The 25,293-nt window shown below is 47.4% G+C and overlaps 1 protein-coding gene across 6 annotated transcripts in view; it reads right to left on the bottom strand.

Annotated features, from left to right (window-relative positions):
- Nucleotides 1-1,294: 1,294 nt before the first annotated feature.
- Nucleotides 1,295-25,293, bottom strand: part of NRF1 (nuclear respiratory factor 1) — a 45,969-nt gene continuing 21,970 nt past the window's right edge. For 4 of the 6 annotated variants that reach the window (XM_042815356.1, XM_042815354.1, XM_042815358.1 and 1 more), the window contains 5 exons: nucleotides 24,804-24,905; nucleotides 23,037-23,194; nucleotides 19,927-20,051; nucleotides 10,109-10,165; nucleotides 1,295-3,032 (listed from right to left, as the gene is read on the bottom strand). In XM_042815356.1, coding sequence (XP_042671290.1) covers nucleotides 2,869-3,032; nucleotides 10,109-10,165; nucleotides 19,927-20,051; nucleotides 23,037-23,194; nucleotides 24,804-24,905 — 606 coding nt within the window. In that variant the 3' untranslated portion in view covers nucleotides 1,295-2,868. The remainder of the gene's footprint in view (nucleotides 3,033-10,108; nucleotides 10,166-19,926; nucleotides 20,052-23,036; nucleotides 23,195-24,803; nucleotides 24,906-25,293) is intronic. The other 2 variants (XM_042815357.1, XM_042815355.1) reach the window with 1 other exon arrangement.

Raw genomic sequence — 25,293 nt, 5'->3', positions numbered from 1 at the left:
CACTGAGCCCTGAGTCCGTCTGTCCGTCCATCCATCCACTGATCCCTCCACCAATGTGTCCATTCATCCAGACAGCCACTGAGCCTTCTATGAGTCTGTCTTTCTGTCCATCCATTCATCAGGCCGTTGACCCTGTCCATCTTGTCCATCCATCAAACCATCCGTCTGCCCATCCATGTCCCCGGGGCTCAACTCTGACATTTCCCTCGAGGGGATCAGAGGTGGAGCATCCTCTCCAGCCCCACCTCCCAACAAGCCCCACCCTAACAAAAACCCCACCCATCCCCATAGTCCCCACCCCCAGCAATCACCCGAAGGCACATGGGATCCCCCAGCACCCAAACGCTGGTGGGCATCACACCAGAGATCCCCGTTAATATGTCCCTTCCCAGAGACAGCAGTTTTTGAGGTCAAATCCTGTGATTTGGGGTTGCTGTGCACAGTGCAGCACTGGGGCTAAAGATAAAGGCAGCAAACCCAGCTGGGTCACAGTGTGGGCCACCCAGGGTTGGAGAGACTCTCTAAAACTCAGACCCTCTCAAAACCCAGGGATCTTCCCCAAGCCTAAGGCTGGGCTCCCTGAGATGGAAGGGAATAAAAGTGTCGTGTGCTGGGTGAGCTGCCCCAGCAGGAGGCCCCGACCTGCTTATTAAAGCCTGATTAGCACAGATTAAAGGCTGGGGACAACGTCTGCCAGGCTGAGCCCCCACCATGAGCCCATTGGGGAACCCCAGTCTGGAGGGGGCCAACCCGCTTCCCATAGAGCAGGGCTGGGACGTTTGGATTGCTTTGAGATTGACTTTGGGATCGCTCCCCCTGTGCCTCATCCTCCTTTGCTTCCATCTGTCCTTCCATCCATCCTCCACTCCACTTTGTCTTCAGGCTTGCAAGAACTGGGCTCTGATCCTGCAGAGGATCCTACAAGATCACGTCGGAGCCAACGGTCCTGCCCCCCATGCTCAAATAAAGCTGCTCAACCTCAGTGCTGCCGTCCGGCTCCTCCTTGGGATGCTCAAACGATGGGGATAATGGGGGCACAGCGGGGATGAGGTGGCCTTGATCCCACCATGGCACGGAGTCGACTCCAATGGTCGCTTTTGGGGCGCCGCTCACCGTGGTGCTGATGGAAGCACACGAAGGATGAAGCTTAAATAGCTCAAAGGAAGGACTTCAACTCAAAAACCACCCCCAAATCCAAAACCACATCGGGGACCCCCTCCGAGAGCCTGGGGGGAGATGGCGAGTTACCCCAAAACCCTCAAAAAAGCCCCAAAAGAGAAGTGAGAAGCGCGGGTAGACACATTTGTAACAATTTATTGAATAATAGACACTGGGAAAACAATAGGGGTCCATGCTCTGCTACTTGCCTGGTTTTGTCTCTTTGGGGGGAGGGCAAAGGGGACTGCTGGGACTAAAAGAATGTCATCGCACCGCCCAAGGAACACGGACTTGAAAGCCACCGACATCTTCACAACGACGATAAAAAATAATAATTAAAAAAAAATAATAACAAACTGGAGAAACCAGGGCTGTTTCTATGGAAATATTTCCCTCCCCTCGTTTAAAGTACAGAAGAAGTGTATACAAAGAGCATTTGATATTTTCCTTATAAAACAAGTAAATACAAGAATCTGAAAACTTCCTTGAAGGCGGAGCAAAGACGCAGAGAACTTCGTTAATGGCCACTTGAAAATAACAATAATTAAAAAAAATATTAAATACCACACACAACCAGCACGCACCATGGGGGGCTTCCGGGGTGCTTTTGTCCCATTGAAAAGTCCTGGAGGATCTGTCCCCAAAATGCCCCCGTGGGCTGTCCCCTCCTCTGGGAGACGTTGGGTGACGTGGGTTGGGTTGAGTTGGGTGGCAGCAGTAGGAGATGCTCAAGGAGCAGGGCTGGCACATGGCTCCAGAGGGGTTCCCCAAAAGGGTTGAATTGGGGTTTCCAAGTGTCCTGGGTTGGCAGTGGGGTTGTGGCTCTTTGGCAAAGGATCGGGGCAAGTGCTGGTCATATTGTCCCCGAGTCCCCGCAGCCCTCCCGGCACAGCTCCGGAGGCATTTCCGCTCCGTTCCAAATCGACAAGAAGAGGAAATAATAATTATAATAATAATAATAATACAGAGAAAAAAAAAAAATCACAAAAAACAAGAACAAAAGAATTGAAATGGCAGGGTTTCCAGAGCAGAGAAAGAAGAATGTGTCTCCAGTGTGCACCAGGGGAGCCAAGCACGGCGGTCATCGAGCTGTCCTCGCGCCCGCACGGGGCTCCGGGACCGGCAGCTTCGAGAGCTGTCCCCACAGTCACAAATGCATTTTTCCAAGAAGAGCCTTGCCCAAATTTCGTTATTATTTTTTTTTTCTTTCCTTTCCTTTTTTTTTTATTTTTTTTTTTTTTAATTTTTTCATATAAAAGTCCACGTTAAAATCTTCGAAACCTAATTCACCCCCTGTGGGAGCATCCATGCTCTGCTGTGGGAAGAAAAGGGGCGCAAGGAGTCGTATTTTTTTTGTGTGTGCGTGTGGCTTTTTTTTTCCTCCTTTCTCATCTCTTCAGAATGTCCCATCTGCGTTGGGCTTCTCGCTCCAGTGTGATCAGTGGTGCTGTAAAGACGCACTTAACACACGCATCCTTCGTTATTCTTCGTTAAAAACGGTCAGCAAAACACTTTTGCTTCCGAAAGACTCAGTGCCACCTGATTGCATCTCCGGATAGGCGTAAAAAAAATTTTATTCGCATTAAGAGACGAGGAGAAAAAAAAAAAAAAAAAAAGAAAAGAAAAGAAAAAAAAAATAATAAAAGGAAAAGAATAAAAACCCCTCAAAAAAATAAAAATAAATCATCGTGATCCCGCTGAGGGTTATGGTCACTGTTCCAAAGTTACCACTTCCACCGCCTGCCCATCCACGGTGACGGCGCTGTCTGCTATCCGTGTGGTGACCGGTGCCATCGCCACCTGCACGGGGCCGTTGCCCTGCGCCAGGCTGGTGACCACGGTCTGGTACATGCTGACAGGGATCTGCACGAGGCCTGCGGAGACACAAAGGAGAAATGTGAGAGCGATGAGGGAACGCTGTTCTGCCAAGGAACGGGGTTGGTGCGGTTGAGTGTCATGGTGCGGGCCATAAAGGGGTTGTGTTGGATACGGGTGGAGACGTGGCGGAGCTTCCAGGGTCCTTTGGTTCTCGTGGGAAGTCAAGGATTGAAGAAGGCAGTGGTAAGAGGGAAGATGGTGGGTGGGAGGAAGGAAGAATTATCATAGAATGGCTTGGGTTGGAAGGAACCCCAAAGATCGTTAAGTTCCAACTGTCCTGCCACAGGCATGGCCAACAACCTCTGGAAGACAATGGTGGGTAAGGGGGAAACAAAAGTGATGTTGGGTAGGGGCAAAGGAAGACAGTGAGGGGTAGGGGTGAAGAAAGGATCATCACAGAATCATAGAATGGCATGGGACCTGAAGGATCACAAAGTCTTAACCTCCTGGACACAGGCAAAACCACCAACCTCCAGAAGATGATGGTGGGGGGCAGGGGGAGAAGGAAGATGGTTGCTAGGGAAGAAGATGATGGTTGCAAGAAAGCCAGGGATAGGGTAAAAGACAATCTCCCACCCCATGACACACAGATGGTATCACACCCACACCATCATGCTCGTGTAATTATTCAGACTTAATGGAGCCCAGCCCTTACAAACGTTAGAGAAGTCCCATAATCAACCCCATCACACTGTGTGAGATGAGAAGAGGCTCAGAGGTAGAAAGAAAAACTGCAAGAAGGAAAAACCTACCACTGAAACCCCAACTGCCCGGCAGCACGGTAGGGCACAGCCCTGAAAATCCAACGAGATCAGACCAAGCTTTCCCAAAACGGCAGCAGGATCCCCTTTGGTTCAGTTCTCTGTGGCAGGCAGGGACCTCTGTCCTGCCAAGGGCACTCATTGAATAACGAGAGGCAGCAGAGTGCAGCTCGGTGTCCCCAGATAACTCGCTGCACACAGACAGGAAAGCTTAGGAGTTAATCATGCTGCCCAGGTGGGTGACCCCGGCGGAGCTCAGCTCTCGGGATCTCGTGGCACTCTACAGATAGGGACATTTTGCAACGCCTCAGCCAGAGGGCTGCCCCATCTCCAAAAGGGTGATCTACAATTTTATGCAGCTCGCAGCCCCATGAGGAACCACCATCCTTATGTACGGCTCAACGTCAACAGCTACAAATGACTTGGAGGCAGCTGAAACACTGAGTTCCTGAGGTGCTTTCTAATAGGGAAGAGTTTTAGGCTACAAAGCATTGAAACAAGAACTCGTGCTCAGCTCTCTCAAAGGCAACCCCCAATAAGATCCTCAAGATATTCAGCACAGTTCTGTAAGCAGGTTCTGGCACAGAGTGGGAGATGTGGCCTGGGATGCACTCAAAATCCCTGCTCCAGACCAATGACCCAGCTAAGCCTTTCGGGTGATTCAGGTTGTTGACCCAAAGGAATTCACCAAAGATGAGTCTATTCCCCACAGCCAACTCAAAACGAGGGTCACCATAAAGCAGGGTTCAAAATCTGATCCCTCCATTATGTTTAAACATGGGTTGGCCATAATAGGGGCATTGTTAACAACAGGCATTGCAAGAAACAATGATGAGATGGAGCTCTTTGAGATGACTCTGCTCCCCATGGCCAACCCAAAGATGAGGGTCACCAGCAACGCTGAGCATGCAGCATTAAAGAATCTGATCCCTGCACAAGCTGGCCATAATAGGACCATTGTGAAAGACAGGTATTACCGAAATATGGCAAGATGGAAAAACCAAAGGGGGGTTTTCTTTGGGAAAGATGAGCCTGATTCGGCCAAGGTTTGATCGAAGCTAACTACAACTTGGATACATCGCGCGTTAAGAGTGGGGAGGTCTCTGGTCTCCGCGAGAGACAGCGATGCACAGCTCCCTTTCTGCATGGGATTAAGCTAAATCGTCTCAGCATCTGACGCAGTGGCCTTCCTGGCAGGAGTGGTGACAAACCAAAGGAGGAGAGGGCGAGGGCTGGAAAGTCTGCTGTGCATTAAAGCAGAGATGATCGCCCTTGGGAGAGAGGCGATTAAACCACTGAGATGCTGTAATCAGGTCTAGGATTGGCCCTGTGCTGCATCTGCTCAGACCTGTGCCCTGATTAGCCCTAATCTAGCTGGCATATGTTAATCTAAAGCATGGATTTCAGACCCTTTCAATTGTATTAAAAACAGGAAATCCATTAGACAAAATAAAATTACAAAAAAAACCCAAAAAAACCACAAAACTTTCAAGTCTCTGGAAAACACACATCTTCCAAAAAAAAACTCAAGTCGTGCTGGGGTGGGAAAGCCCCAGTGGAGAGACGGAATTGGGCTCGCAGCAGCCCAGAGCTGCTCCTACCTGTGGACAGGTGCCAGCAGAGGTGATGGATAATGCACAGAGCAGTGAGATGACACAGCTGGGCTGGAGCTGCCCATTTGGGATTTCCTCCCACCATTTGGCAGAAACGATGACGTTCATCTCTACCCTCAGCAGGAGGCTCTGGATTGCACCCAGGTCATGCTTTTGCTTACCTGCAGCCTGCCAGGACAAGGATTTTGCATTTGTTTCAGCAGAGAAGAGGTTATGGCTTGCAGAAGGGGAAGAGTTAGGCTCTGGCCATGGGATTCTAAGGCCAAATATCATGCAGTGGCTGATACAGGCACCTTACCTGACACGGAGAGGGGACCAGCAACATCAGAACTGTTCTGATCCCAAACTGCAAGTGGGTGCATTAAACCACCATTCAAAGGGCTTTGGGGGAGAAGAGTAGGAGGTTGAGATGATTGGCCATCCAGTATCCAGAGGATGGGGACACCAGAGCCAGTTTCTGCTGGTTGTTATGCTTCTTCGAGATCACAGCAAGTGCAGAAGGAAGGCACCGCCAACCAGGTGAGCTGGACCACCACAGAGATCAATATTCAAACATGCAGAATGAGTGGAAGAAACTGAAGAATGGATGATCTCAGGGCACCTCTCAAACACTCAGAGATAAATGTCTAATATTATCTTCCCAGAGACGGGCTCCTCTGATGAATGCTTTGGAGCATCCTTCTGCACCATGGGGAGCACGGACAGCACAACCTTATGCCACACTTTTCTGCCTGGAGCTCAAACAGAGCACACAAGTGAAGTTTTGGATGGTTGAAAGAGAAGAACCAGCCCCATTCTTGACTGCTGTCACCATGCTGAACCTGAGCTTGGAAAACCATCTCCTCTTCCTTCATGAAGTGCAAAATCATCTTCCTTGCTAGCATCAACTTGAACTGAGCTGATCTCCTGCAACATTCTGGAAGCAGCCTCAGGACTTTGAGAGAGCAAAAGGCAAACTGAGAGACTATTCTGAGAAACTAACTGAGAAACTAATGCTGGTTTGACTCCAGCATTTGGGACCTGGAGTCTGATGCAGCACTCAGAAACAATGCACTGACAAACTACTCTTTAGATTTCTTTTATGGGGCAAAACATCAGCGCTCACCTTGCAGACCCTCACAACACAGCATCATCAGGTCATCTTCAAATTTAGGCAACATAACCTGACCAAAAGACAAGACCTCAATGGAGTGTTGTATGTCTTCTTCCAACAGGGAATCTAAAGCCCACTTCAGATCAGAAGAAGGCAAAAGCCATGGCCAGTTGCACCCAATGCTGCTCTTGGGGGATCTACTGGCACCAGAAACATCCTCAGCACTGAGGAGATGAAGCAGATCCCTCACAGTGGATGTGTTAAGTTGGCACAACTTGCTCTGTTCTCTCAGACACCAAAGGGATAAGTGCTGAAAGTTGTCTGGTTTGTTGTTTCCAAGCATTGCAGAGACAGCAGAACACTGATCAGCCTCACAGATCTACCTGACCAACAGAGAGCTCTGAAAGCCTTACAGAGCTCAGGCCAACGACAGAGAAGGCTGAAAGGAATGAAAACTTCAATTTTAATTCTTTGTCTCCAGCTCATCCACAGACCTTTGGCTTCAGTCTTCCTACTCAGCAGAGGGGAAATGGGTACAAACTCTCTGCTTAGCACGACCCTGCTCCAAAACAACCAGAGTGCACATTTAAATTTAAGCATGGAACTTCGTTGCTAGAGGATCTCCAAGCAACAAAATGTTTGGCAGCACAGAGAAAGAGAAACAGCACCAGGAAAACCTTGGCCTCCATACACAAGACAGCCTACAAACCCAACAAAAGTGATGCAGAGAAGAAGAGAACAACCTGGCCACCTTCTACAGAGTAGGAAAGAGTAAGATACCAACTTGAGGTACAGCATGGATATTAAGCGAGGGAAAATAAAAGAGAAAAAAAAAAAAGACAATCAGTAAACATAAGGTTTGTGAAGCTCCAGAACTTGGGGAAATTGCAAAGTCTCCATCTTTGGCTATCCTTCAGAGGCAGGTAAGACTTCTTTTCTTCATGTAGAGTCCCAGCTTAGCAAGAATTGGAAGACCTTCAGCTTCATCTCCCTTATTCCTCGGTCTCGCCTCTATAGGAGAAGGCAACCCACACCACAAAGGGACCTGGGTTACTTCATCCCATACAAAGTCCAAGAGAACATACAACCCCGCCCCAAAGGTATGAACTAAAGGACACCACTCTCAGTTGCCAATCGACCAACGTGGGCCCTGGAAACGATTCAGGGCTTTTAGGTTGGGTCTGGGTGGTGATTTGGGTTTCTTTTTGTTTGTTTCTTGTAAAAAGTGGTGCTTGATTTGGCTGATATTAGGTTAGTTGGTTGTCTTTTTGTTTTGCTTTTTTTTTTCTTACTTTGGGCTTTATTGCTTTGTTGTATGTTTGGTTTTGAAGTTGTAATACTTTCGTGCAAAACGACCAAGTCACAAGAATCCCATCCCCAAGCCGTTAAGCAACGCTCATGGATTTCTCCAGAGCATTTCTCCAGCACACGTGGGAGAAGGAAGGATCCAGGAGGCAGCCCAGTGCCCAACCCTTTCCCAACACAGCTATGAGTGAGGCCTTTGAGGAATAATGACCAAGACCTCCTCCACCAATGGTATTTCACCACCACCTCTATGCACCTCAGGCTGTGCAGCCCTTTCCTGACCCACCAGAAGCCCTCCACCTGCAATCATCCACAGCAAAAGGAAGAATTGCCCGTTATTTTTAAGTGATTCACCTGAAATGTCGGGTCTTCCACCCAAAATATTGGGTCTTTCATTCCATCTTTACATTGATGGAGTGGAAAACTCCCATTCTGCTCCCCTGAAACGTTGAGTCTTCCACCCAAAATGCTGGCTCTCCCATTCCGTCTGTATGTTGATGGAATTGATAACTCCTATTTCATTCTCTTTTTTTTTTTTAATTAAAAGTTACTAAAAAATACTAAATGGGAAGGGGAAGGGTGCTGGGGAAAGAAGGCAAAGCAGCAACTTGGTGTCCCAATGGATTAGACTCATGCCTTCAGCCCTTGTGCCCTATATAAGGTGACCTGCCTCTCTCCCTCCTCTTGGTGATGGTTTTTGAGCTCGACAGCAAGACCTGGGAGGAATAAAGCTGTTCCCACACACGCCAGTACTGGGGTCCCCACAGTGAGCCATGCTAAGCCCAAGGAGGAGGAGAAGTGAGGAAGATGCGAGGAGGAGGCCGAGCATGCCATGCATCTACCTGTGTAGGGGAAGCCTTTTTTACCACGCTCCAGAGATGAAAGCTTAATGAATAACCCTTCTAAGCTTCCTTGATCAGCTGGCTTTGCTGTGGAGTGAAGGGCACACCTGGTAAGATTAGCAGTCTATCGTAGTCAATCAGAGAGAGGAAACAGAGGTAAAAAAATAGAGAAAGTACAGGAGCCCCTAATGCCAATCTACCTGGAATTCAGTCCTGGGGTTTGTTTCTGTTGATATGGAAGAGAGGAGCACCTTTTGAGCAGAGCAGAGCTGTGTCACCTGTGTGCTACCAGTGCAAAGCTCCCCAGAAACCACAGGGAGGAAACATCTACAGATAAATTAAATCTGTTCCTCCTACGAAGCATAAGACATTAAATTCATGGTAGGAGAGGCAGGCAGTGTAGCAATCACCATATGGGATTCTGTTTTGCCATAAAAACTTTGCTAACTTGCTTGCTATGTGTTTAACACCCACATGGGCTCTTCCAATGGGACAAATGTTGGACTTGATGTGTCCTTCCAAACTCAGGATATTCTATGAAATGTATATAGAGAGTGACTCTTACTCTTAAAACAGCCTCGATCCTGTATTTTCTGTAAGGTTTCATTAAAGGGTACTGGGAGAATGAAGGCAGAGTACTACCTAAAAGTGATAAAATACTGTATTACTTCAACCCAAAAGACTAAAATCCATTTTCAGAAGTCACCTGAATTGAAAAACTTCCCTTTTTTTTTTTTTCTTTTTTGAAGCACATATTCTAACAAATTATCTTTGAAAATCAACAATACTGGGAAGACAGTCACACATAGAAAGAGATGCATGTCCAGAATCCAAGAGGCTACACCAGCAAAGCATCCATGGGCGCTCTCTCATGTCTGCCTTCCTCTGCCATGCAGTGCACCTACTTCTGTACTTAGGTTTCTGCTACCATCTTTAGCCCATGGTTTCTTAAAACTGATGGGCGCCGAAAGCGAGGCTGTGGGGTTTTCTTCCCTTTCCACTGCTGCTTTAGCTCTGCCTTGAGCCCGTGACCTTCAAAAAGATGAATTTTACAACTCCAAAGATCACAACGCCCCCCAACAGCCCCACCTGTGGTTGCTTGAGTGCTGTTAAAGCAGCCCTCCTCACTAATTATTTAATTAAGTGATGGTTATAAGGGAGGTCGGCTTGTGTACGGCCAACGGGACGGGGCTGCAGGATATGAACCCACCCCATTGCATCTCCAGCCCAATGCTCCAACCTCAACCTATATCCAAAGCCTAGTGGCTTCCCCTTGAAAGTGTAATAAGAAAGGGAAGGGAAAAAAAAAAAGAAAAAAAAAAGAAGAAAAAGAGACACAAAGCCCTTTCACCCCCCAAGAAGCACCACAGTGTCAGGAACCAAAATCAACTATGTTGGCTGTGCCACTGATAGCCAGATCCCAATATTCAACAACTATCACCAGGAAAAGCCACTCACCTGATAAACTCTCTGCTAGGCTCCACTTGTAGCCTGAATAGTCTGCTGCTAGGATGCCTGACAATGAAATGCAAGTGTAAAAGGCTGAACACATGTTGCAGTCATGGGGGGCATTGGGTAGGGAAAACATTGTAGGCTAGGTTTAATTCATTATCCACACTTAAGTAATACCCCAATATTAGTGTAATACACTTAAGTAATACCCCAATATTAGGCACTGTAACTTGAATATTTTTGACTCTATACAGGATATTATCTGCAGACGTGGGAGGCACAGCGAGATACTTGCAGATATTTGTAGTGCAGTTGGCAAACGTTGAGATGAATGGTTTAATTGGACCAGAGAGGTCCAAAGAGAAACACAGAATGGAGAAAATCTGTCCTGGGGAAGCTCCAGCCACCTCCAAGAATGCTCTCCACTAACCAGGGATGTGAAATGAATGAGAAGTGGCTGCCAAAGAGGCGTTTCTATGCATCCCCAGAGCATTGGGTGAGGAGATTCATTGAGTCTTCATTGGTCTCCAAGAGGAGCTTGGTGTGATTTTAGGGCTACAAGGGGCTGGGATCTAAATGAGTTTCCCAAGTTAGCACGCTGCCCCATAGATCACACGTGAACATGGACATTAGCATACACTACAGAGCATTTAGCACATGGGAGTATAAAGCAGCTATTGTTCTGCAGTAAGGTGATATGTAACCAGATAGGCTCTGGCTTCAGCTAAAAACCATTTTCCCAGCGCTTTGCTGACTCGTTCAGCAGGAACCTTGCTGCTGCAACAGAGTGCACATTCATGGCCAACGAACGGGATCGAAACGATGGGTTCTGGGGACAAAATGGATCTGCAAAAGCATCCCTGCTGCAAGGGGACCCACTGGACCAAGCACAATGGTCCGTCCATTGCTCTCAGCTCCCAGGAAAGGCAGAATGAATGAGAGCAGGAGGAGGTGGCTGGAGAACCCGCAAAGTCCAATCCTTGTTCATTGCACAGAATCAATCATAGACTCGTTAAGGTTGGAAAGACCAATAAGATCATCCAGTCCAACCATCAACCTCATGCACATGACCGCTGAGTTGCAGCCCTCAAATCTCTCCGTACTCAGCTCCTATTTAGAAGAGTGACTTAGACTCTTATTTTTTGCACTAAAACCACACAAAAGTCCTCCAAGAAGATTTAGCCAAGGACACAGTGACATACCTGGGGTAAGAGCAACAGGAAGCATCCAGCAGGTTGGATGTGAATGCTGCAGAACTGAATATGAACACCACTGTCTGCTGATCCTTATGACTTCAAAGGGGTCGAGCATGCTATATTTACACCAGCAATAAAACTGCTTCCATTAGCTCCATGTTCACCTTTTAAATGCAACAGCCCTATCACACACACACCAATTAGAGCCCCCTAATGCTCGGGAGCACAGAGCTTTCTTTTTTTCCTTTTTGAAGGGAAGAGATGAGGCAGCTCAGGGGAATAGAAGAGAGCCTTTCACTGCTGAGGGCTCTCCTTCAAAGCTACCACAGGGCAGAGGGAACAGATGGCCATTTCTGAGGGCTGACGTGAAATGAGAGATTGTCTCAGGCCGTGTCCTGGTGGACAACATATCGACACTACAAGAGCACTGGTAGTGGTTTCTGGTAGAGAAACCAGAAGGGATGACGTGGGGACAAAGCTCCTGACCTGATCAGAGCACCTCTCCTTCCTGCTGGAACAGGAGGAATAGAGGCAAATTGCTGACAGCAAGGAGGAAAACTCACGAAGAGTAAAGTTTTGCTATGATCTGTGAGCAACAAATAATGCCACAATTCACTTCAAGCCAAACTCTCTCCCTTCTTAGAGGCTGTCTTCTCCAAGCAAACTGCTGCGCATGTGCTAAAGAGTCCAAATGGCCATGGGTCTACTGCACTCCTCCCCTGGATCACAGAGGAGTCCACATTAACCACAAGAAAATATAACAGAGAAATAAATCTATATGCATTAGAGAATAAACTCAACCCAAGGATACCATGGGGGTGGGAGGAACAACTTCAACTCCATCTTTGGAAAAGATTTGTAGGAAGTCATGTCAGACAGAAACATTGGGCTTTTTTTTTTTTTTCCTCTCTTGGAACTTGCTTTGCAGCTTTACCTCGACTCACAGAAGCACGTGTGCTCCTGGAAAGCTTTGCAGTGCTGTATCAATGTTCCAACCTGCTGCTGGAGCCCAGAAGGCACCATCCTGCTCTGGCGTGAGGCTGCAGCACAGGAAAATAGGGCGATTCCCTGCAATCTTCCTGCCCAGCTGTTGACGAGCTGCGGATTACCACTGTCACATGAGCTGCTTTACAGCAAAGCCAAGCTGTCTTCGGGAGCTGAGAAGGTCACTGGGAGACAGGGGCCGCCAGGGACAGCGCAAACGCCCTCGATTCACTTCCCAGGGGGACTGCAGGTGGAAAGCATGGCGTTCCCTTCTGCTCAGAGGGCAAAGAGAAATGGTTCTGCCTTATGGGCTCCTTACAGGGACAGCTTTACCTCTTTCTTGTGCACACCATCAAACCTTTGTGCAGTGCCACCCAAATTGCCATCTCTCCAAGCCTTCACGCCATCCTCTGCCACCTCAGAGAAGAAATAAATGAATCCTTCCTCAAAGGAGTGGCAAGAAAACAGCATTTCAACCCCAAAAACCAGAACAGCATGGCTGAGGAATGGGTTTCACTCAGAAAAAAGTATTTGGAAAAACAGAAGTCTGAAGGTCTCCGGTGCAGCCTCTTGGGGCCATGAATTAAAACCCTCCATCTCCATCATCCTGCCACTGGTAGGGCTGGTGGGCAATGAGCACATGGCTGCAAGAGAGCAGCTCAGGATGGGGCTCTTTACTATGCCCCAGAGGCATGAGACAGATGGGGCTGTGCTTTTAGGCTTTGCAACAAGTCCCTGCTACGGGGAACCAACGGAGAGGATAAATATGGCCACAAAATGATCCTTTAGACATGCTCAGAAATAGAAGAGGGAGGAAACTGTGCTCTAATGTACAAACCTAATGAATTCATAAGCAAACAGACCCACAAACCGTGCTTTGGTGTGCTCAGGAGAGCCGTGCTTGGGAAAACACAGCTTTGTGGCACAGCTTATAGGGTATTGCTCCTTGCAGGGGGATGCCCAGTGGTGGGGGGAGGCTCACAAACCCCCATATCATTTCATAAAATGCCTTGCGTCGTTACGACAGCTTGCTGGGATGTCAGCCAGCTTCCCATTTGGATCAGGTTGCACCCTACGCCCGCTGACAGACATTAAACCCTGGAGCTTGGTGCTGCCCTGGAGTCAGGCAAGCCTCTGTTCAATCACTCAGACCCCAAAGTCCAGCAGAGAAGGGTGTCCTAACCTTGTAGCCATAGGGCTACCTGCCAGCAAGGCGAAGACTGAGCCCTGCTGCCATGAAACAGCAGATTGCTGTGATGCAGGGGTGAGTGGGGGATTAGGAGCCCCTCTCCATCTGCCCTGATGCAGTGTAATCTCAGTGCTCACTCACTCCCCCAGACCCACGAATAGCATGGGGGTAGCAGTGGGCTGCTACAGGGAGCAAAGTGGAAACGTGGCCACAGAAAGCGCTCACCTGTCGCTATGTGAATGGGGATGAGGGAATGCTGCTCCAAGCAGGATGCAAGCTGAAATCTGAACTGAGAGATGTTCAAGGTGCCCTGCATCATCACCCACTGCTCATCCCAACTTGCAGGGTCAGCTGGGATCAGGGTGCAAAAGATGCAGTGGATAAGGTGCGAGCTCTGCTCTGCTCCAGGAAAGGTGAAGTGGGATCTCAGGTGGGATTGAAGCACATGGTCCTTCCCCTGGTGCCATGCTCTGGTTTGAGACAGGCAGCAGTAGCCCCATGGAGGACCTGCTCTGCCCACAGAACTTCTGGTTGGGGTTTGGGGGTGGGCACAGAGGAGCACTGCAAGTGCAGCTCTTTCCACAGAGCCTCTGGTTGAGGCTGGGCATGGAGAAGGATGCATGGAACAATGACTCACCGACATCTGCTAAGGGTCAGGAGGAGCAAGCAGCACCACAGAGCTGCTGTTCTGCTCCATCCGTGCCCTTTCCTTTAGGGCAAGAGCTACAAATAGCAGCACAGTGCTGAGGAGGTGCAGCCCATCCCAATGCAGAGCTCCTTCACCTCCCATTCCAGCATTTTACATCCCAGTCCTGCACTGGGAAGAGTGGCAAACCAACCAGGAAATGTTTGTCTACCCAGCCTCGAGACATATTTAGGGAGACAAGCTAAGTATACTGCTTGCCTTTCCTTTCCCATCCAAATACAAACCCATCGCCTTTAGATAAAAACTCAATAAAGAATTGGCATCTCCAGCTCTTGCATGAACACCAAAAACCCCAAAACTGGAAAAAGAAAAAAAAAAAAAAAAAAATAATAAAGTTTCCTTCCCAACAGAACAAGGATGGTTGCATTTGGCCCCAAGATGAACACAAGACTAAAGCAGTTTGGGATCCCCCAAATACGAGCTTCCAAAAGCAAAATTCTGAAAGCAGGTGGGGGGGATCTCCAGCTCTTGCATGAACACCAAAAAACCCCAAAGTACAAAAAAAAAAAAGATAAGATTTTCTTTCCAACTGACCCAGGATGCCTGCATTTTGGCACTTGGGTGAACGCACATGGGATCCCCCAAATAGGAGCTTCCCAATGCTGTGTTCAGAAGGCAGATGGATGGACAGCGTCATCTAATCTGAATTTTCCAATAAGAATTCAAGACGAGCAGAGAGTTTCAGCTTTCTGCTACAAGCACAAAGCTGGGAAGGAAGTGCAAGAGCAAAACTGCTTTAGAGGACTGCAGAAGGCATCAAACAGCTGTAAATTTGAGAAGAGAAGCTAAAGAAGCCCTGCTCGGCTCAGAGTCAATAGCAGCCCTGTTTCCTCTCCAAGCCCAGAACAAAAGGGAACATATTGCAACCATGCCCAAAGAGGAGGGCTGCTATTTCTTTAAATGTAATGTTAATGCCTTGTAATCAGCTTTAATTTTTAAACAGGCCCAGCCCTCCTGTCCATTTCCTCTAATTCAGGACACGTGGAAGGTAAATGGCCTGCGCTTAAAGCAGGGCAGTGACAGCTGGGGAGCCTGTAAGTCCCAACTGCTGATAGCAGGGATGGATGTCAGAACTCACCAGGGGAGGGGAGCTGGGAGGTGCTGGGGCTGCTGGAAGGTCATTGAGGCGCTGGGAGATGGGGGTCAGGCTCATTGGCTGGCTGGGAGCTCCCTGAAACCAACGGGGGCCAAAGAAACACTCAACACTATCCAGTAGTAAAGGACTTGGCAGTGGATCTCTGCCCCATTCCCACTCCCCACTGGGAATGGCATTAGGGTATCTTTTAGGGACAGCAACAGATAAAGCCAAAGATTTCCTTGTGTCTCCTTCTTTATGAGCTCAGATGCGTTCTGGAGCTTAAAAAAAGATAAATCAGACTTCATGTGAGATTTGTGCAAAGGAATCACAGAATCATTACAGCTGGAAAAGGGCATCCAGTCCAACCATCAACTCATCCCCACTATGCCCACTCATAGAGTCATTACTGTTGGAAAAGACCTCCAAGGTCATCCAAGTCCAACTGCCCACTGACCACCAATACTGCCCACTAAGCCACATCCCTGGGGACAAGGAAATGAAGAAAGCAAAAGCAAAAAGAATCCACAAAACTCAAAACGGCTTTTGCTTGCACTCCACTCTTTGCCAATAGGAGACCAAGACATCCACCTTACAAAAACGTCTTCTCCCCAGAAATCAAGTGATACGAGTATCCCTACTCAAGGAGAACAAACTGCACCCAAAAATCACTATTTTATGTCTTCACCACGGTGGCAATAAGCCAAGGGATGCCCTAAAGGCAGCAACGTGGCATCCAACTCAGACAAAAGGGACCAAATGTGTGCTGGGAGCAGCCTTGGTCCCTGCGTTGGTGTAGCAGAACCTGGCTGGTAGGAGAAGCATTGAGCACAGCACGAGAGGGAGATGTCTGAGCCACTATTTTTAGCCCTGGTTGGTGGGCAGACAAATCCTAATCATCAACCAAGATGCCCAAGCAAAGCCCCACATCACACGGCAAAGATTAGGGCCCAAGAGAGATGCAGGACAGCAGCAGAATGCAGGAGGGCCACCATAGTGGGTTTAAGCTGTGCCAAAGGCAGTGGGTCTCAATGGTCTGGTGGGGCTCCAAGCAAACAGAGAGCTGTGTGGGTCTGGAAGAGGATAAACCTGCTGGAGGTGATGCTCATGGCAATGTATTTAACTCGGACCATCATCTGTTTCTACAAAGGAATTTGTCCTCTAGAAAGCAACTCTCCTTATCTCTGCTCAGGAATTCATCCATCCAGCATCCAGTGACACCATTCCTCTGCTGGGTGACACCTGCAAAACTGTGCTTCCTCCTTTCTCCTTCAGACTGTGGTTAAATTCATTAAAAAAATATACATCTGCTCTCACCAGGAAAAGTGCTGCAAAGAGCTCAGCCCTTTCCTCCAGGTCCACTCATATGCTCAGCAGCACTTTGCCAGTGTCAGTGCTCACCTGGATCCTCTTTCCTCAAAAAGTAGAAGCTCTAGGAGGGAAATTTGTTTATTACTGATTCAAAGGAGATTGACATTTGCAGCAGACCAGCCTCTGAGCCTCTGCCTATCCTCTTTCTCATGGAAAAAAGGGTCAGTGTGCTGCACCTCCCTGTCCCCAGGCATCCCAAAGCAAGGATATTTCAAAGCAAGGATGTCCCAGACAAGAACACACAGTGCTTGGCTATACCCCATGCATCTGCCTCTGCTTTCCTGCACCACCTCACCCAGAAGGCACTTTGCAGAGGGTTTCCCATCTCCCATCTGCCCTTCAGCTGAGGGTGGGGACAGCTTTGCACCTGGCACCCACTGCTGCCAGCAGCCTTCCAGCTACTGAACGTGCTGCAGGAATCGCCTGCTCCATGCAGCAAGGTCCTGTCACCCAAAATGCTGCTATGGGATCATTTATCCTACGCTAATTGCAAGGTATGCTCCTGCCCTGACGTCTTCCTTCTGCTTGGAGCTTGCTAATCCCTGCTGCTGATGTCACAGCCCTAATGCTCTCCGTGTGCTTTCATCACGACACGATAATCCTGGCTCACCCCCGATGTGAGCACATCTCTCACATGGAGAAATGGGGGTGAATTTGGGGGTGAGCAGGAGGAAGGAGCTTGAAGCCCAACACTCAGCTCACAGTGTCCAAAAAGCAGCACAATGGCACCAAAACAGAGTCAACCCCATGCACCGAGGCTGTTCCACTGACATCCTTGGGGCAGGGATTCTGCTTGGTGTTATATTTATGGGGTGGCACAGCCCCACATGGGCAGAGCTTCATCAATATTGAAGCATGACATCAGGAAGGCTGCAGCCAAAGCAGCTTTCAGACCTCAGCTCGGATCGATCCTGAACAAAAGGCTGCAGTATGGGGACAGCTCTGTCTGCTCTCCTCCCAGGGCCGATCAGGTTTCCTTCCTCAGCACACCCTGAAAGCACCCAGAGTGCACAGTCCCCTCTCAGCAGAGCATTTTCAATATGCAGGCAGCTTCTGCTGCAGTCCCATTCACCTGTTTTAGGTATTACATTGTTTTAATGCTTTGCTTTCAGAGCAAACATCCTCAGCTCAAAGAGCACAGTCATCCCTCCCAGCATTCCTGATTCCAAGACAGGAACATGCAGAAGTTGCCTCTTTTCAGCCAGTTTCATTCTTTTGGGTCGCTTAATATTGCTCACGAGCCAGAGGATGAATGGGAAAGATACTAAGATAGAATAAAGCAAGTCAGAAAGTAATTATATCTAGAGGCTAAAATCAGGAGCAACACCTTACCTCACTGCAACCAAATGTGTTCAACCACTGCCTCAGTTTCCTCATCGATAAGACAGGGAAAAATTTATAGTTGAGGGATGAGAATCCCCCCAAAAGAGCCTACACGACGTTGAGAGCACTCCCAGGGAGATGCATTAATTAAAAACGTTGGCAGATGAAGACCCTGCCAGCAGCAGCAAGCAGGGCTATTTGCTGGTTCATTCCACCACGGCTCCAGGAGTCATTTCCCCATCTCCTTCCTGCAACTGATTGCACCAAATCCCTCCCCCTCGTCTCTTTGTTGGTTCCCATTGCACCACACAGCCAGGTGGAGGTGCCCAGGGCAATGCTCACCCTCACACCAAAAGCTTTGGTGCAGCAAAATCCTCAGCGCCGCTGGAAATCCACCTGCTCTCCACCCCCAGCTTGAGACAGAGGAACAGATATCCAACATCTACTCCATCCCTAAGGGAGACACATGAGCTGGTGAGGTGATGAGCCCACCAGCACGGCGCTTCCAGGGGCTCTGTGCCCACAAAGCAACCCCTTAATGCTGCTGGGGAGGAGAGCGGATCGAAGGAGGTGGGAGTGGGGCTGTGGGCACAGGGAAAGCTGCAGCCTCTTCCCTTAATGCATTCTAAATCCCATCTGATTTCCAACAGTGCTGTTAGAAAAAAAAAAAAAAGGCAAAAAAACCCATCCAACCAACTTGCATTAAAGTGGTATTAACGCTGGTGAGTGACTCAGGTTTAGGGGAAAGCATCCAGAGGAATCCACACTCTGAATGTGTTTTAAAAGTGGACCAAAGGGAGCTGGGATGCAGATTGCTCAAGGATCCTAACGTGCTCGTACAAATCTGGTTAGCTGCTGGGGTTGAGCATCCAGGAGCAGATTCTTCCTCCTATACAGACACAACACCTCTCCCCATCATGCTCTGCTGATGGCAAAGTGTAATACAGCACAGCTTCACTCTCTGCATCCAATGCACTCCCTGCCTCTGGGAATGAGTTTTCCCTTCATTTCTGCTCCCTCTTCAGGCTGGCTGACTGCATAGCAAGAGGCATCAAACTAAACACCACAAGTTAACCACTCTGGCCTCCATATCCCCAGCTAAACGTTGATGTTTTACAGTGAGCACGTACCCCACGCGATGAGGATTTTGATGGGAGCCAACCTGAGGTCTCGTAGAGGAAGACACCTGCTTGGCATGCAAAGCAACAAGGCAAGAAGCCACCTGGCTGCACAATTTGGCAACTAGAGCCCAAATAACCCTACCCTCAAGGCAATGTTTCCTTACAACTTACAATCACAGAATCATTTGAGTTGGAAGTTGAGTTCGAAGGTCCACACCATTTTATTCACACTGAGCTGGTAGTGGATGACTACTGAAGTCACCAGACTTGGCTGAACAGATATTGAGATAAGAAGCAAGAAACATTACAGACATTATATAGCTCCCTACAACTAAGCAGTGGCAGTGCTTACAGTGCAGTGGTGACAAGATGGAAAACAAAGCAAAAGGCAGCGACCTGACTGCTGCTGGATGAGTTATCTGCCAGCAAAGCACAGAAGCTTTGTTCAAGAGCAGCCACCAAGCATGCAAAAAGCCTCAAGAAAGGAAGGAAATGAGTGGGTAATAAAGTTTTGGTCATATTTGCTGCCACTCTACAGCAAATCATTTTGGAGATGTGATTACTGCAGCACCAAGTAGCTGTATTGACCAAGTTCTGGACGCTGTGCAAAGAGAGAATGGGAGCAATCTTCTTTCACAGAGCCTTAAAGGAGGAGGACAGCAAATCCCCAGCACTATGGGGAGCAAACAAGAGGTCAACACTACCATTCAGCTCTCCAGGCTTTTAAAGTTATAACCCACAGAACCCTTTCACTAGGGACAACTTGACATTAAAAATAAGGGGGAAAAACTCTGGCTAAGACAGAAAACAAAAATAAAATTAAAAAAGAAACAAAACAACAGTTTTCCAGCAGCCTTACCATTGGCATCTTGGACTCCAGTGAGTGCTCCTACTGCTGCTGCAGTTTCACCAGATAGGACAATCTGTCCTCCACCCTGAAGAGTGGCTTCAGCCAGCGTGGCGACGGCGTGGGCAGCTGCTTCACTGCATGGGAGAGGAGAGAGGAGATTTAGGAAGAAAGGCAAACCAACCACACTGCTCCAGCAGGACCCATTTTCATCAGGCACTGCGTGTCATGGAACAAACACAGCAAGAAGGGATCCATATCACGGCCAGCTGAAGTTATTCAGAATGGGAAATCTACAGTTGAGGAGGAATATTTGGCAATAAGTTGCTTCCAGTGGCTTTTTGACAGCTTGCCTACCAGGATATCCATCCCTTTGTCTGGGCTTTACAAAAAGCTTTTGGACAATCTAAGGACATTCCATCACACGGCTCCCTCCTGACTCTGGTTCTGGGCACAAAACTCTTTTTTTTTTTTTTTACCATTGAATCTTCCCAGATTTTACAGCTCCACCTTCATTACTGATTTTACCTTGCCCAGAACTTCACCAGCACCAGGAACACATCAGCAGCTCTCAATTTAGCCAAGATACAGTGCTTCTCCCCAGCCACGTGGTTTAATAATTCTTTTTTAATGAGTGATTGGTAGCTAAGCATGGTGTGCTTGAGTTTCTTTGTACAAGTGAGGTCATACCAAAGGCCTTTCTAATGCAGCAACCCTGCTGTGAGAGCAGCCAGCATCAGTATTTAGGATCCATATACAATCCTTCCCTTCCTTCTCAGCTTCCAGCAGTCAGCACTGTATTGATTTCCACACAGCACAGACAGCATCTGGACCATCAGGTTTGACCCCTTTGAAGCCCATTTTTGTATTTATTTTTTGCTTCCACAACATCTTGTCCAATAAACTACCACCTCAGTCTTGCTGTTAAGTCTGATGTTGCCAGAAATGAGGGACTTGGTTAACAGGCATGGTGGCGATGGCTTGATGGTTGGACTTGATCTTAGTTGTCTTTTCCAACCTTAATGATTCTGTGATTCTACAAAATGGAAAAGAACTGCTCCCTTTTCATTCTCTCATGACTTCACAGACTTCCAGGGTCCCTTCCAACTCGGGATATTTCATGATTCTATGACTCTCTGATAAAATGGACTCCAATGTTTTATAAGTCACTTCCCACTCACTGTTCCTCTCACCTAATTTCCTGCTTGGATGCTGCACACTTTCCAACTGAACTCACTCAAGGTGGATTTTCATTTCTAAACAGCCCCAAGTCATCTCAAGTTGCTTCCTTCACTCAGAAAAAATCAAAATATGTTCAGCAGCCCTGAATTAAATACAAAGTGGAAGGCTTCTGATTCCTGAGAACTGTCAGATTCAAAAGGCTGTTTCCAAAGGCAAGAGGAAAGTGGAATATCTTCAACAAATTCCAACAGCAACACTTGAAAAAACTAAAACATGAACTTGTTTAACCTGATATGTGACCCACCAGAGCAGTGACTTAGATAAGGGAATCTCTGAGATCATCAGTTCCTCATCTCCTATTTTCTGATAAGCTCTTGTCCAACCCTGTAGGAACTTGGTATTTATGTCAGGGATACAAGCTTCACTGCTTCCATGAAAACCAACAAAATGTGAATCTTGCAAACCTTTGGAGAACTGCAGAATTGCTCAACTGAACAGAAGTGAAGTTTTGCTGTTAGTTGGTCTTGTTGCATAAAACAAAAAGTATGTCCCTTTCACATGGAAGGGTTTTGAGGGCCCATCACCTAGGTGAGCTCCCAGCTTATGATTATTAAGGAAAAAGGGTGGCAACAAGCTGGGAAATAAAACCCCTACTGTGTACAAGCACAGCTTGCACACACAGCTGTCTCTGGAAAGCTCTTCCATTTCTTTCTTCCAGGAGACTCCCTTCAGTTTTAACATTTCTTCTTATTAGATCTATAGAAACTATGATTCTGGAATCTATAGAAACTATGATTCTGTGATTCTAGACTCTGAACTTCCTCAACTAACACAGGAAAAGAGCCATTCATCACGACCCCAAGAGCTAAAGCTATTAGAGATGGGATGAAATAAAGTCTGGGTTTCAAGGCTTTCTCCTGCAGCTCCATAACTAGTTACTTGAGTTGTTTTTCCTACAGTGTCCTATAAAGTTCATGTGATTTTAAAAGGCAATTTTACAGTGGAACTATTAGTAACAAAGCTTGATCAATCAGCCTTATGTGGTAGCAGAAGAAAACATACTGGATGGACTTGGATCTGGATCACAAACAGAAGCAGTTGTTAGTGTGTTTGTGATTCAATAGCAATTTCTTCAAATCGTATTGTGGTTGGGTTAAAAGGGTTCTCAAGGATCCCAGAGCCATAGAACAACTTGGGGTGGAAGGGACCTTAAAGGTCATCAAATGGCTTGGGTTGGAAAAGACCTTGAGGAGCATAGAACCATAGGGTGTTTGGGTTGGAAGGGACCCCAAAGCAACCCCAGCCCCACTCCTGCAATGGACTGGAAGCTCCCAGTTGCTCAAGCTGCCCAGGGCCCCACTCAGGAATGAGGCACCCACAACTTCTCTGAGCAGCAGTGCCAGGGCCTCTCTGCCCCTGAGTAAATTTCCCCTCTTTTAGTTTAAAGCCATTCCCTCTTTTGCTATCACTATCTGCTCATGTAAACATCACTCTCCCTCCTGCTTATAAGTTCCCTTAAATACTGGGAGCACTTGGAAGCATACCATTGATTGCTCCCAGGATCTAGGTGGCTGCTTTGATAACTTATGATCCACACATAGCACTATTTTGGACCTCTACTCCAACCATCAGCATTGTGGGTTTGTTCTTGACAGGCACTGTTAGCACATTATGACTCTTCGTTAGCAAGCTCAGTGCTGTAACTGGACCCTTGCTGTACAAATCAGATCACGTGGAGAGTACTGCTAAACCCATCTTTCCCTCTTGCAGGAAATTTCCATTCAGCATGCTTCTACAGTTACAGTGGAAACTAAGAACCATCTTACAGACACCTGGGCACAGGTTGAACCTGGAGCTTGCTAAGGAAAAGCCTCTACTGGGGCCGTGCACTGTGACTTTTTAACCATGAGATGAGAACCTAGAAGGAAACACACACGTACCTGTTAAGTGCCATGGTAACAGTTGCTCCTTGTTGCATCTCCTGAGATGCTGCCACTGCTGCTTCTGCTAACGATGCTACTGCCTGCGTGGCCTCTGATGCCTGCGTTGTCTGGATGGTCATCTCACCCCCCTGTAGCGTTGCCCAGTTCTGCTCCACCTATGGGGAAAAACAGAGAGGAAGGTCTTTGGATTGGATGTCATTCCATCAATGGGTGGCTGCTTCTCAAAACAAAGGAGCCAGATAACTCCAAGAGGTGTTTGCAGAATTCTGACTCTCTCCCAGAGACTTCAACAGGGCTAAAAGAGCATCAGAGGAGAAGAACCGTGGTCCAAGTGAGACTGTGGACCCCACAACCATCTCCCAGCCATTGATGGTTTCCTATGGCCAGGGCCTGGCACAACCCCACTTGAGCTCGCAGCTGGGACTTCCTTTTACTGCAGCCATGCACTTAGAAAAGAAAATAGCAAATGGAGTATATTCTGTTCATCTACTTCAGGTACTTAATTCCCCTACTTCCCTTTACATTGATGGTTTCACACTGCTCCGAGTTCATCCAGTCTCAGTTGCTCATTTTTCCCTTGGCCATAATTCTTTCTCCACTTGGAACTCCACCATGTAATGACTTGTATGGCCACAAAACTGACTAAGATGTGAACACAGAATAAGCATTGGATCAAATCACTGAGTAGTGGTAGACAAAGGCCCATCAGCTGGCACTCCTACCAAGATGAAGATCTTTTTCCTTCCCCATCTCTATTCTCATCCATAAACATTCCAGGTCACTAGCAGCCTTGAACACACTAATAAGGATGCCTTAGCAGGTGATGAAGAAAATTCTCTCAATTAGGAACTAGACGCCTCTGCTCCTTTCATTTCTATTGTAGCTTTCTTCCAGATCTCGAGAGATAGAGCTGGTACTGAAAATCCTCAAAGCAGCTCTGATGTACTTCAAGATCACAGCCAGGCTGCTTCCCTCTGCTTCTGGGATGGAAATAGGATCTTGTTCAGAACAAAGCTGTTCTGTGCTGCCACCTGTCGCCAGAAAAGCTCCATTTATACAACGCAAACCAGACTTCCCCCTGCCAGAAATCCTGGTTCCTTACGTTGTCTCTACACTAATGTGCATTTAAACAGTTTAAAGTTCACATCTTAACCTGCAAATCCACCCAAAAGCTGCAGAAAATGATCAATTCTCATTTTGTCCAGAGATCAACAGCCAAAGAATCACACGATTTGCCCACAGCCATGCAATACCTTCTGCTAAACACAGGCTCAAAATATCCCATTCCTAACCCTAGCTGACAACACAGCTGTCAGCATCCAGAGAGCACACAGAAGTCACCCAACACAAACAGATGAGCATGCATTTGCATCATTCATTAAGTCATTAGAAATTGGACTTCATGATGCCTATGGATCCCTTTCAACTCGGGATACTCTACGATTCATTGGACACAATAATTCCTATGGGTCCGTCCCAAAATCATAGAACACCCTGAGCTATCAGCTACAGCAGATTTCACAAGATTAATTACATACACAACACAAAAAAAAAAAAAAATGTATGAAATTCAGGATTTTTTGCCATAGTTGCATTTGTATAATCCTGAATCCAAATGCTTCAACACTTTCTATATGAAATTTCACACTGTCTTGTGCTCACACGTATTTTAACTGTTAACACTGCAGAGTGGGGAAGCAAGGCTTGTTGTTCTATGACCACTTAATGGCAGAAAACATTAATGTGCACGACCCAGATCCTTACCTCTCCATCAGCCACTGCAGAATAATTGACTTGTGCAACAGTAACTGTGGTAGGCAGCTCGGAGGCGTCAGCCAATGTGGCAACGGTGGCACCAGTGCCAACCTATGGAATTCAACAAGATACAGCTGAAGGACAATGGCAGAGTAAAGGGACAAGCAAAGGGACACTCAAATGCTCTCAGATGACAAGGTGTTGCATCCATAGAGAATGCTACGGTGGAGTAACATAGTGGAGTCATGCTTCTCCCACCACTGCATGGAGGTCACGTAAAAAACCTACCCTGCTTATCAGCTATCATTTGTAACACTGCTTATCACCCTTCTGAGTGAATGTTAGTTCATTCTCAGTATCACACTGGCTCTGGAAATTTTTTTCCCCATTTAACAGTTGGGAAAAGACAAAATCTGGGAGATGTGCAGCTTTGTTCATAAGACCTCAACTTTGAAGGGCCAGAAAGTCAATGGCCAACCATCTTTCTTCCCATGGCTCC

The sequence above is a fragment of the Centrocercus urophasianus genome, unplaced genomic scaffold (assembly GCF_019232065.1).
Source record: "Centrocercus urophasianus isolate 14NV4802_14NV808 unplaced genomic scaffold, USGS_Curo_1.0 seq_1499, whole genome shotgun sequence".
NCBI lineage: Eukaryota > Metazoa > Chordata > Aves > Galliformes > Phasianidae > Centrocercus > Centrocercus urophasianus.
This window is presented reverse-complemented; position numbering and strand designations above follow the sequence as displayed.